Below are 13,140 nucleotides of genomic sequence, written 5' to 3'. Positions count from 1 at the left end.
CAGCTTAGCCCTCCTTGGTGTGAAGCCTAGTGTATCTGTTTCTGATGCTGAGTTTCTGAATTACCCAGCAGGGCCTAAGTAACAATACCTCACTTTGCTGATGGTTGACCTCCTTTGCCTTTCGTCACTGTCTAGCTCCTTCCTCACCTGGGGATCATGTATCGATCCTGGCATCAGAGTCTTGCATTCTCAGCAGTTGTTCTGACGGTGGTGCCCGTGCTGGAGCTCCCCACTGTCTGCCTTCCCTTCTGTCTCTGCCTCTAACCAGCTGGTTGTCAAGCTCAGTAGATGGGTTGTGTTAGGAGAAGGCTGCCCTCTGAGTGTGATGTGTGTGCACTTAGGGCCCAAGTTTCGGCCTTGGTGGCTGCCCTGCTCAGCTAGGTCACGAGTAGTCAGGGTGTCAGTGGAAGGTCAGAGATACCTATTCTGTTCTCTTAGCCAAGTTAACGTCTCAAATGTTGTTCCATTTATCACTTGTTGTCAGGATCCCTGAACCACAGAGGCCTCATGTGAAGCCACCTGAAGACATCGTTCGGGCAAATCACTATGACCCCGAGGAGGATGAGGAGTACTACCGGAAGCAGCTCTCCTACTTCGATCGGAGAAGCTTTGAGGCCAAGCCCCCCACCCACGTCCCCGCTAGCCACCTCTCCGAGCCCACCAGGCCGGCTCACCCCCAATCTCAGCCACAGTTTGCCGGTTACTCTTCCAAGTGAGTCACTTCATTTTAGATGTAAATTTTCAAAGTTAAGATGAAACAAAGGATCACTTGCATCAAATGGAGTCAGCCACACAAAGTTCAGTGTGTTCTGAAGGGAAATGTTAGCTGTGTCATACTTACTTGATTTCTGTGGGTGTTAAGCAGTTCAGCATGCATGCTATCCAGCCTGGGGTGTGTAGCTTTGTTCTTAGACCCTGGCGTCATCTGTGTGAGCTTCTTACATTAGAAAAGATGTTAAATGTCAAGGGGTTCTAAGGGTCCAAATACTTTGACAAAGGTAAGAGGGTGAGCATTTAAGAGACTGACCTTGAAGTCCCTCCTTCCCACGTGGCACACTCAGTGCTGCTTCTTGGCATTCTTCTTGGTTTTTGTTCTTTAAATATAAAAGCAGGCTATGCTAGGGAGTGAAGAGTTGTTTGGTGTTCTCCCAAGGCAAGAACAAACTTGCCTGCTATCACTGTTTGAGCTTAAGGGGACGTAGTGACTTCTGGTCCACTTGTCAGCGTGGGGCGCTGTGAAGGGGGCAGCACAGGGCCTGAGCTCTGAGGCCCTGCCCATCGTCTTCCTGTTCCGTGCTGCACCCTTCTGTTTGCTTGTCTACTGGGCCTCTGGTTGCTTTACTTTTTCGTGGATTTTGCTGGGTTACAAGCTACAAGCTCACCTGTGCCTTTGTGGGTTCCTATGTTGTGTGTATTCTGGTTCTGCCTCTGGTTGAGCCCTGACTGGGGGCGAACTTCATTCTGAGAATGGAGTGTAATCGCACACAGGCACAGGTGGGCCCATACCTGAGCAGAACAGACTCACAGTAATGAAGACAGACGTGGATGTGTTACGAGGAAGTCGTTTACACAGTGTTGGTAAGCAAGTCCTAGGTCAGCAGGAGAGGGAAATTTGGAGCCGTGTCTGAGCTGAGAGAGGCTGTTGTGTCCTCTTAAAAAGCTTCCCATCTAGATAGTCTCTTTTGGGACCCCTGCAGTAGTAGTGTTTGAATCAGTAACTAGGACTGTTAACTACCAGGACTGGTTCAGTGTAGCCAGGTTGAGACATGGACAGAACATGAGGTAGAAACATAGTTCTGTTTGTGGCAGACTTAGATTGACTGTTTTCTTTGACTTTGCTCTTGTGCTGGCTTTGCCACCACCTAAATTTCTTGGCTCTTAGACTAGCTCTGACTGCTGGTCCAGGAGCATCCGTGTAAGACACTAGTGTGAGCTACGCCATGCGGGCCCTTCGCAGTGCACACGTGGCTGACTTCCTGTCCTCCTAAGGGTGTAGTTTTTTGAGTTGACCATGCGACTGGACCGTGACCAGAATCTGTGACCATTCCAAGTTCTGTGCTACCGTGTGTGCGCGTAAAGCAGGTGCAGCGGGGCTCTGCAGAGCTCAGGTGGCAGCACTGCGATTCTGGGTCCTGTTGTAAAGGTGTCTTCTTTGTGAATTTTATGTATTCCCATATGAACAGTTGGCAATCTGAAAAAAAAAGCATACATGGCACAGTTTGATTTAAATGAGTCTTAAAATCAAGCAGTGTTTGCTCCTCTAGGAATTGCTAAACAGAGAATGGATCTGGTAAATCAAGGGCAGATTTAAAGACCACAGTGTCCATGTTACTGGACACAGCAGAGTCCTGTCCCTTAAATGCTGCTTTTGGCTGCTTTTGGGCAGAGTTTGAGGAGCTGTGAGAGAAACTGTGTGGCCCAAGAAGCCGAAACATTTCCTGCCCAGCCCTTAGCAAAAACGCCTGCTAGCCCCTGCTTCATCCTCTAGTGCCCAGCTGGTGCCTTAGATGCAAAAGCAGATGGGAATCTAAGGAGGATTTGAGCCAATAAATGTTTCGTCAAAATACTTACCAACCATTGCAATTTTTTGTGAACAACCATCTTCAGTATTATGAGTGTACCGAAATTTCATCTGCCATTTGGTTGCCATCTTCTGGATGTCTTACTAATATTCTTACTATATCTGTGGTGTTTTCACCTCTCTGGGGCTGATGATGGCTTAACTTAGTTTGTGTATTTTGGTAGAGTACCCATACTCATAGGGAATAAATTGTGAAATTCTCAATTGAAAGCAAGCAACTTGGGGATGCCTAGAAGGATGGGAGCTTCCTTGGTAGTGTGCGTCATCTTCAGGTGCTGATGTGTCCTCATTTTTCACAGGGGGAAGGCTGCTGAGGCTGAAGCTGTGGACAGGTCGTTCGGGGAGAAGCGCTATGACCCACTGCAGGCGACGCCCCCACCTCCGCCGCTGCCCGCTCAGTACAGCCAGGGTGCTCAGCCCAGCGCCAACACAGCTCTTGGCCTCCATGCACACACCAAGGGGGCTCACGGTGAAGGTAGACGGCTCAGGAGTGGGCAGACAACTGTTACAGTTAGACTTATGAGGCTAATGTTAGACTCGTGCTTTCTAAGTAAAAGTGGGTTTATGTAAGAAAGACACACTTGAATCCTATGGGCTTAGGACAGTGAAAAATAAGGATTTTGTTAAAAGTACATCTTTTTCATGACTGTTGCCTTTTAGCTAGATAGAGTTTATTCTGCCTAACACAGCTCAATTTCTGTACGTGGAGTTTACCAGTATGTCCAAAACTAAATGAAGGGTGGTTTGTAAAAATCATGGTGACATCCCTCCTCACACGAGGTCTCTCAGCAGGGCCATCTTGGGGGTGTCCCTGCGTGTCTGCCTGTGTCTTGTCCTCCACATCTGTGATCAGTAAACTGTCTCCCTCGCCCAAGGCACTGCCCCCACCCCCCTTCCTGCTTCCTTCAGCTTCCTCCTGCGTCTCAGCAAGTACACCTCTCCTGAGCCTCCCGCCATCTTTCCAGCCTGCAGCCTAGACACCCTGGGAGGGCCTGTGGCCCCACCCCCACCCCCTGTGGCGCCCTCCCAGGACACACACGGCGCACGTCTCGTCGTACGTCCCACTGCTGCAGACGGTGCTGCTCTATAGTCACCGGTGTCCACTCCCAGGGCTGTGATTCGATAACACTGTATGCTAGGATTTTCTTTTCACACGGTCATGTCTGCAGACAAAGTTTAACTTTTTACTCTCCAAACCTTATGCCTTTCTGTTGTTGTTTTTTGCCTCTCTGCAATGGCTGGGATGTGCAGTGCTATGTGAATAGAAGCGATAATAGCACACCTCTTTTGCTCCAGCTCCCACTTTGGGAGAGCAGATGGGCAGTGTGTGACTTCTCTGGGTGCCCTTCCTTCTAGTTTGCTGAAAACATTCTATCAACTGACTTTATGTGCAGTTGTCCTTGGTATCTGCAGGACGCCCCTACTCTGCATGCGGAGCAGAAGTCCCTGGTGGGACTGGTGCAGTACAGCGCCCACCCCCCGCTCGGGCTGCACATCCGAGGATACAGAAGGCCAAACGCACTGTAGAGGATCCTATGATTTATTTCCTTTATTTTGTCCTGTGATAAGTTATATTACTATGCTCACAAAAAATTTTCTTGTCCTTGTCTGGTTTTGGTATCAAAGTTGTACTGGTCTCTTGAGAGCTGGGACAGGTTTCCTCTTTCTCTCATTTCTGGAAGAGTGTGTCAAACACTGATATTAACATAAAATGCAGTTGGTGTTATTTTACACTGCCACCAGCCGTACAGAAGGTTCCTGACTTAATGACGCTTTCACTTTACTGCAGTACAAAAGCAAAACACACTCAGTAGAAACTGTACTTTAAATTTTGGTCTTTTCCCAGGTTAGTGAGTAGTACAATCCCTTGTGATGCTGAGCAGCAGCAGTGAGCAGAGCCCCAGTCAGCCGCCCCATCACAGGGGTGAACAACTGACACCATTACAGCTGTCCCGCACCCAGCCAGCCAGTTTGTTTTTCACTCTCAGGACAGCATTCAGTAAATCACATATGATACTCACCTTGCTGCTCTAACACTCCCAGGGGAATCAAAGAAGATCTGTACATAGAAACTCTTGTTAGTTCACATCTTTGCCAGGACTTGGCATCGCCACACTTTCAAAGTTTTACAAATTCAATAGATGTGAAATCATATTTTTTTGGTTTTGGTTTTTAATTTTCCTAAGTAACAGTGATGTTGCTATGATTACTGGTTTAGTCTCGTTTTCACTTGTATTTTTGCCTGTTCAGTTTTTTGCCTGTTCCTATTGGTTGATTCTTTCTTATGGACATACAGGTTTTTTTCTCCTAATTTTTATCAATTATGCATGTTATAAGCAGCCACTCCCACTCTGACTTTTCTTTTTTGACTTTAATTATGGTGAGGTTTGTAGTACTGATTTAACATAAGACACATTGGTCATTCTGCTTCAGTTTTGTCATGGACACTGGAGTGGGGCTCCTCTGATGCCAGTCTCCGGAGGCACGGCCCCGGCTCCAGGTGCATCAGCGCCGTCCCAGGTATCACACCGTGCTTTCTCTTGCTCCCTCACGATCACACACGGCCACCAGGGTCATGTGGTCCTCAGACTGGCAATCAGCCCCAGCACCGCCTCTTGACGCCAGTGGGAGAGACAAGCAGGTGGTGGTGTTGAAGCTTGTTTCAGGAAGGAAAGGCATTTGGGTTTCTATCTTCTGTTGGATGAAAAACTGTTTCAAGATTTATTCCTAGAGACCAAGTTTAGAATTACAGATACTGTAGTTTCTGCAGAACATTACTTGTCGATACTTTGATGAGCAAATTGTTCATCCAGGTGGATTTATGCTTGGCCTGTTGTAACATCTTTTCCATCTCACCAAGCATTATAGTCAGTAAGAGATGGATTTCTAATTCTGTTTTTATTCACGCCACTGAATATACTTTTTACTTTTTCTTATTGAAGTATAGTTGACTTCATACTAATTTCAGATGTACAGCATGGTAATTCAGTATTCACAAATTAAATTACGTTCAGAAGTTCTTGCAATACTTCTCTACTTTTTTTTCAGGTAATGCCATGTCATTGGATTTTCAGAACTCATTAGTGTCCAAACCGGACCCACTTCCATCTCAGAATAAGCCAGCAGCTTACAGACCAGCCGCCCGAGAGGACGCTGTCCAGTCTGCCTTCTACCCCCAAAAGAGTTTCCCAGAGAAAGCCCCAGCTAATGGGGTCGAGCAGACGCAGAAAACCATCACGCCAGCATACAATCGATTCACACCAAAACCATACACAAGCTCTGCACGGCCATTTGAACGCAAGTTTGAAAGTCCTAAATTCAACCACAATCTTCTGCCGAATGAAACCGCACACAAACCTGACCTGTCCTCCAAAGCCCCCGCTTCTCCAAAAACCCTCCTGAAGTCTGCACAGCCTCCTGAGTTTGACAGTGGCGTGGAGACCTTCTCTGTCCACACAGACAACAAGCTGAAATACCAAGTAAACAGTGTTAGCACGGGACCGAGAGCAGTGCCCGTGAGGTAAGAGTCTTGTCTTTGCCCGGCCTGGTGATTGGCCTCATGTGAGTCAGGTGTAGTTGGGGTACTTGCCTGATGATCTCAGCTCAGACTTGAAGGTGAGTGGTGCCATGCCAAACGCTGGAACCACTGCCATAGCAGGGATTCTGCAGAGATGATTAGTGCTGTCCTGAAGCTACTGCTCATGTGGCTCAGCTGTCCTCACTCACTGTCCCTGCTGTGTAAGAACCAGGTTGAGGGACACTGCAGCTCATTCAGCATGACACGACCCCAGTCTGACCTCTGACCTCCAGCTGGGGAGGCACATCCGGAAAGTGTCTCGAAAAGAGTTTGTTTCCTCACCCACTGTTCATTTGCAGTGAGGGTAAAAAGAAACACTTTCTTAACGGTTGTGGTCAGATGGTGAGCAGATGAGAAGAGGCCAGCCTGCCTGGGGCCGGCTCCCTGAACCCCTCCCTTGTCTGCACCGTGACAGCCTCCCTCAGCCGCTGATACAAAGGGACAGTCAGGTCCACCTGCAGGCTGCCCCTGGAGCAGAGGGACAGTCAGGGTCCCGAAGGAGCAGGCCCACCCCTTCATCTGGCTGCTCAGGAGTGAGCCTGCAGGCCCTCATACTTAGCTTCATTTTGTCCAGAAGCTATCTTGCTGCTAACCTTTAGTCCTGGCTCAGAACTTAACTCTGGGAGATCCCAAAAGCCCCCACTTTTGAAGGAGAATTGGTACCGCATCCTCTCCACCTTGTGTGACCATGCACACGGGCTGGCCCCTCTCCACGTGTCTGCCTGACTTCATGGAGCTGGATGGGTCTTCATGGCTTCATGGAGCTGGATGTCTGTGCTCTGGGTGGGAAGAGAAATAAATGCACACCAGAAATCCTCAGTGGAGGGAGAGGAGGCCTAGTGAGTGTATATTCTATCATGTCTAAGATGCCACTGTTGCATTACTTATCAGTAAGAAGGGAAAAACAAGCTATCAAAACATGATGTGCCATCAATTTTAAAACACCAGTTTCATGGATGTAAGATGTTGGGTGAGCAGTGTATCAGGCTTTGCATGTTCTGGTTGCAAAACTTGTCCGGAAGCGCATGTTTAGTTATTCCAGTGAGTAGGATCTGTCACTGAAACTACTTACTAAAATACCTTGATGATGTGGAGAAATATGCTTGATTAACACAGCCGTGGGAGTTTCTATGTGTCACTAGCAATGTACTTCAATGGCTGTTTCTGAACTCAGTCCCTCAGCCGTGGAGGAGGATGAAGATGAAGATGGTCACACAGTGGTGGCTACTGCCCGTGGTGTGTTTAACAGCAATGGTGGGGTGCTGAGCTCCATTGAGACCGGTGTCAGCATCATCATCCCCCAGGGAGCCATTCCCGAGGGGGTGGAACAGGAGATCTACTTCAAGGTCTGCCGGGACAACAGCATCCTGCCGCCTTTGGACAAAGAGAAGGGTGGGTGCGCGCTTCAAGCAGCCTGCATGCTCTTGCAGGCATATCAGGCCGTGAGACAGGATACCTGGCTGCCCTCAGGTTCCTTCTGCTGGGGAGGGGCCTGCCAGCCAGTCCTGGCTGCCCTCCCCCAGATTCATCTGTGAGTCCTTACCCTTGGCAGCTCTGGAGATGGATTAGGTAATAGGTAGCACCCACTCCAGAGGCCTCACTCGGAGCAGCCGCCTGCTGGTGCAGGTAAGCTGTTGGATCAGCCCCCATCACCCCCAGACCCTGCACAGGGAGGATGCATCCCCACTGGCTGCCGCAGCTTGTGTCACAGTCTTCCTGGGTCAATCAGGATGACACAGTAATGAACCATGTTACAACTTCTTTTAGAATATTTGCTTATTTCCTTAAATAGATCGTTTTCACTCACTTAACTCTGTAGCAAATGCAACAGTAAAAACGTAAGGTACAAGTGACCTCTGTAAAACATTTACGTGTGTCTCATACCATCAGGACCCTGCGGCCACCAGCAGTGTGCTGCTCTTCAGCACTTGACACATGGCTGCTTTAAAACTGAGAAGGGCTAGATGTTCCAGAGATGTAGTAAATTGCTCACTTTTTGAAATGTTTTGGATACATTAGGTTATATAAAATAATAAAATTGACATCACCTGTTTCTTTTTACTTTGTAACATGGCTACAGGAAAATGTTAAATTCCCTCTGGAGTCTGTTAGGTTTCTCTTGGTCAGCACCACTCAGAGAACTAATCACCTTTTGGCTTTAAGGCCTGTGGTTAGGAGAAGGGTGAGAAGAACTGTGTCCAGAAGGAGGCAGCTGTCTAACCTCTTCTCCCTGCTCTCCCCTCCCTCAGGTGAGACCCTGCTAAGCCCCTTAGTGATGTGTGGGCCCCATGGCCTCAAGTTCCTGAAGCCAGTGGAGCTGCGCCTACCACACTGTGCGTCCATGACTCCTGACGGTTGGTCTTTTGCTCTAAAATCATCCGACTCCTCGTCGGGTACGCTGTCTTCTCTCTGTCCTTTGGGGCTTTGGGTGCTGTCATTGATTGAGCCTGGGCTGATGGCGCTACTCACGCTGATCATGAGCCAATCGCCCTCCATTCCTCTGGCCTTGTAGGCATCACCGGTGTTGTGGAGTTTCCTTGTGACGCATCTGTTGTAAATGAGAAGGGTAAGGTGTGGAAGCCTCTGCCTTTAACATGGATGATTTGGCCAAAAGTGGACAGTTTCGTGGTGGTCAACAAAATTATGTCAAAATTTCTAAGATGTGGTGGGAGAACTGATACTGTCCTGCATACATAGGGATTTTCATCTTACAAAAAGGACTTGATTTATGTAATAACTTGTTTTTGGTTACTTTAATTTCTCAATGTACAAAATGTATATATTACTTTGTAGAGTGTGTGTGTATATACACATAGACTAGAGGAACTTGAAAGATAAAAGACCTTCCACTGTGATCATACTTGGCCATGGTTTTTCCATGTAAAACCCTAAATACTTCTGTAATACACTATTTTAAAACGGCTTTTTGCTGTCAAGATCATGAATTTCAAGGCTTCCATTGCATTTTCACATTTCTCACTTCCTTGGGTGACTAAGTCAGTTAGAACTTTCTATATTTTTGGTATAGATCACTTTAGAATTTAAAAGTCCTTCTGAATTTTTGATAAATCAGATGATCCAATTATGCACTTTTAATTTGGAACAGTATGAGTAAAAGTTTTATGGTGTAAGGAGCATATTTTAATACTACCTAACATAAAATACTAACGTATTCACACGTTCTCCATTTTCTGGGGAAAGTTAGTTTTTACATAGTAAATATTAAAGCTGTTTCTTCAGGGCCTCCACTGAGAACATTGTATTAGCCTAGTTTGAAGTAGTGAATTGACATTAATAATAAAATTACACTTAAAACCTATATCTTACAAGTCAGGTCTTAGTATGGACTGTGACCATCCTTGAATCCAAAACAGGTTGAGAGCCCTAACTGTAAGTGAAAATCAGTATGCTTCAAATAGTTTGCCTTGTGCCATAAAACATCATTTTTTTAGATTGAAACTTTTTCCTGTGTTAAATTTGAGTACTTAACACCTGGAAGAGAAATGTGCTTCTGTGTAATTCTGTATGACTTTGGAATGCTTTTGCTGCTATAAATTTCTTTTTTAAAAACTCAAGGGTAGATTTCAATAGCTACTGACTTAATCCAAGAAAAACGAGTATACTGAAAAGAATTTTTGAACCTAAAGATACTTATGACAACTCTGAGGAAAACCTTATCTCAGTGCCTGAACAGTTTGTTGTCTGCAGTATTACATAAACCTACATGTACCTTTGAACTGAACTTCTCTGAACTCACGTGATCCATGACATTGCTGAGGTAATGGACAGCCTACTGTGTGAAGGTTCTGTGGGGTGTTTTGAGAGTCTCCCGGCTTCTAGGTGCCAGCTGGGACCCCAAAATCGCCTCTGGACACCATCCTCTGGGGGTACAACTGCTCCTGGTGAGGAACTGTTGGTGCGCAGGCATCAACTTTTTGACAGTGACTTACATCAGGAGATGCCCTGGAGAAGGGGATGGCAACCCACTCCAGTATTTTTGCCTGGAGAATCCCATAGACAGTGGGCTACAGTCCATGGGGTCACAAAGAGTCGGACACAACTTGAGTGATTAACACCAACACTACCATGGACACAGGAGACAACAGGCCATCCCAAGTCGTCTTCATGCTGAGTCCACTGCCAGGGCTGCTTAGCTGCAACTGTGAATGTCAAGTCACCTGGTTAAGGGCCCAGGCCTGGCTTCAGTCTCACACAGCTCACTGACTTGGAAGCTTCATGATGGTTTTTCTGTATAGCCAGAGCAGGCTGAAAAACTCGAGCCCGCTCTCACTGTTTTAATTTTGGGTAGAGGGAAAGAGGGTCTTTTGGTGGGGCTCCCTGTGGGATCTAGTTCTCTGACCAGGGATGGAATCCTTACTTCCTGCAGTAGGAGCAGAGTCTCAACCACTTGGACCACCCCAGAATTCCCAGGGAAGAGAGTCTTTCAAATTCTGTAGAATGTTGAGGGTTTCATTTGGTGTGTCAGGTGTGAGAAATGTGTTCTTAGCTCAAATGGAATGATCATACAAATTAATCCAGACTTTTGAAAGTGAAAGAAGAGTACTTTTAATGAGTGTTTGGACTTGGGCAAACTGGAACTGTCCCAGGCATATAATCACCCTGACTTGTATTTATTTTTTAAAAGGCATGAACTTAAAAACAAAGAACAGAAATCTGCAGCAGCTTTTGGATCATTCAGTTCCAGCGGGTCTGCAATGAAAAGAAAGCACTAAGAGCTTTGGCGCAAGTGCAGTATGCTAAAGGAATAGAGGAAAATTGTGTCTACACGTTTTATTTGCCCCATGATTGCAAGCAGTTTAAGAACCAGAAATGATGTGGACTTTTTTTTCTCTTGTAGGTGATCCTAAAACCTGGCAAAACAAGTGTCTTCCTGGAGATCCAAATTATCTTGTTGGCGCAAACTGTGTTTCTGTCCTGATTGACCACTTTTAATCCTTAAAATATACGAACTTGATTAAATAATGTGAAACTGGGTTAAACTTACTAAATCTAAAATGGAACCACTCTATCAAGTAGTACCTTTTCCTGGAGTTGATCCTGCAGTGTGTTAGTCTTACGCGCTGTGTTTGGATGGGGGAGGCTGAGTGTGCGTGCCTGGGAACATGCTGCCCACTGCCCATTTGGGGCTGGTGTGGGCTGGAGGCTTAGAGATGCGATGCTTTGTAATGACTTTTGTACTTTTATATGGTCACTTACTTAACATTGATTTCCGTTAAAATACCAGCCAGTAAATGGGGTGCATTTGAGTTCTAGTCTTTCCAAAGTACACTGTTTCAGATTTTATTATGGCCCTGGCCTAAACACAAACATTTTATTATGCATGAAGTAATATGCACACGTTTTTAAAATGCACCTCGAATATATAACCAGTGTAGTGGATTTAACAGAAATGTACAGCAAGGGGAATTTGTGGTGTGTTGGGGGGGAGGTGCGGGTCAAGTGAAGACAATGACTTACTGTATACGAAAACTCACTTTTCTTAGGGAAGGACACCAAAGCATGAGACTGGTTCCGTGGCCTCTTCTGGATCCATAAACTAACCATATCACCACAGACATACTGACCAGCAGGAATGCCTTACCCTCATGTTTTTGTTAGATCATTCTGTCTGTGTATCACTAAGTTTTATGGCTTTGTGTGCATCGAGATACTGTATCATGAAAAAGATGGAGTAAATTGTGGATTTGGTGGTTTCAGAAATGTGTGATCACCCAGAAGAAAATAATGGTGTGATTTTGGGTGGTGGTTTTTTTTTCCGGCAAGAGGCAGTGGTTGTTTTTCTTTTGGCAATGCATTTGATAAATCTTGATGTTTTAAGGATGCTTGTACATAAAGCGTGCATACCACTTTGTTCTTGGTTTGTAAATTAACTTTTATAAACTTTACCTTTTTTATACATAAACAAAACCAAGTTTCTTAAGGCTACCTTTGTATTCTCTCCTGTACCTCTTGAGCCTTGAACTTTGACTTCTGCAGCAATAAAGCAGCATTTCTATGACACACACAAGGTCATTTTTTAAGAAAAAAGAATGCACAGAGTTGTTACATTTTTAAGTGCTGCATTCAGAAGACACAGTTACTCAGAATTCTCTAGTTTGAATAAATTCTTGCAAAGTATCCCTACTGTAATTTGTGATACGATGCTGTGCCCTAAAGTGTATTTTTTTACTAATAGACAATTTATTATGGCACATCAGCACGATTTCTGTTTAGATAATACACCACTACATTCTGTTAATCATTAGGTGTGACTGATTTCTTTTACAGTTATTAAAAACTCTCAAATTTCTAAATCTACAGAATAAAACTTTTTAAAATAAGGTGCTTGTTTGTCTGTTTGCCCACTGGTTCTAGTGTCCTGCAACTTCACAACCTAACATAAAATCCTGCAGACCAGTCATCATCACTTGCTGCAGTGTTGGGCCTTGTTTGGGCGGGGGGTGGGGGGGGGGGAATTCCCTGTAGCCTGGCAGAGAACAGGCCATCTTAACATTGTGCCTGTAAGTCTACATGGGTTTCATATTCCTGAGGGCCAACTGGTATATAATTGGTCTCCTCCCTTAACAGTTTCCCAAAAACAACATGGACGTTTTCTGATGTTGCTATATTTGGGGGGAGATAAGGTATAGCTTGCATCTGTAATTGCTTTTGTGCCAGTACCATACTGTCTTGATTACTATAGGTTTGATTACTATAGCTTTGTAGTACATTATCAAGTCGGGGAGCCTGATTCCTTCAGCTCTCATTTTCCTTCTCAAGATTGCTTTGGTTATTTGGGGTCTTTTGTGTTTCCATACAAATTGTAAAATTTTCTGTTCTAGTTCTGTGAAAAATGCCATTGGTAATTTGATAGGAATAGCATTGAATCTGTAGATTGCTTTGGCTGGTATACACATTTGTCTTTGACTTCTTTCATCAGTGTCTTAAAAGTTTTCTGCATACAGGTCTTTTGCCTCCTTTT

The 13,140-nt window shown here is 45.4% G+C and overlaps 1 protein-coding gene across 22 annotated transcripts in view; it reads left to right on the top strand.

Moving 5' to 3' along the window:
• Positions 1–12,499, top strand: part of TJP1 (tight junction protein 1) — a 263,264-nt gene extending 250,765 nt beyond the window's left edge. For 8 of the 22 annotated variants that reach the window (XM_060401395.1, XM_060401394.1, XM_060401406.1 and 5 more), the window contains 5 exons: positions 485–712; positions 2,881–3,056; positions 5,630–6,101; positions 7,333–7,550; positions 8,408–12,499. In XM_060401395.1, coding sequence (XP_060257378.1) covers positions 485–712; positions 2,881–3,056; positions 5,630–6,101; positions 7,333–7,550; positions 8,408–8,670 — 1,357 coding nt within the window. In that variant the 3' untranslated portion in view covers positions 8,671–12,499. The remainder of the gene's footprint in view (positions 1–484; positions 713–2,880; positions 3,057–5,629; positions 6,102–7,332; positions 7,551–8,407) is intronic. The other 14 variants (XM_060401399.1, XM_042235167.2, XM_060401402.1 and 11 more) reach the window with 3 other exon arrangements.
• Positions 12,500–13,140: the final 641 nt, after the last annotated feature.

Source organism: Ovis aries, chromosome 18 (assembly GCF_016772045.2).
Source record: "Ovis aries strain OAR_USU_Benz2616 breed Rambouillet chromosome 18, ARS-UI_Ramb_v3.0, whole genome shotgun sequence".
NCBI lineage: Eukaryota > Metazoa > Chordata > Mammalia > Artiodactyla > Bovidae > Ovis > Ovis aries.
Note: the sequence above shows the minus strand (reverse complement) of the source record. Positions and strands in the feature narration are given on the sequence as shown.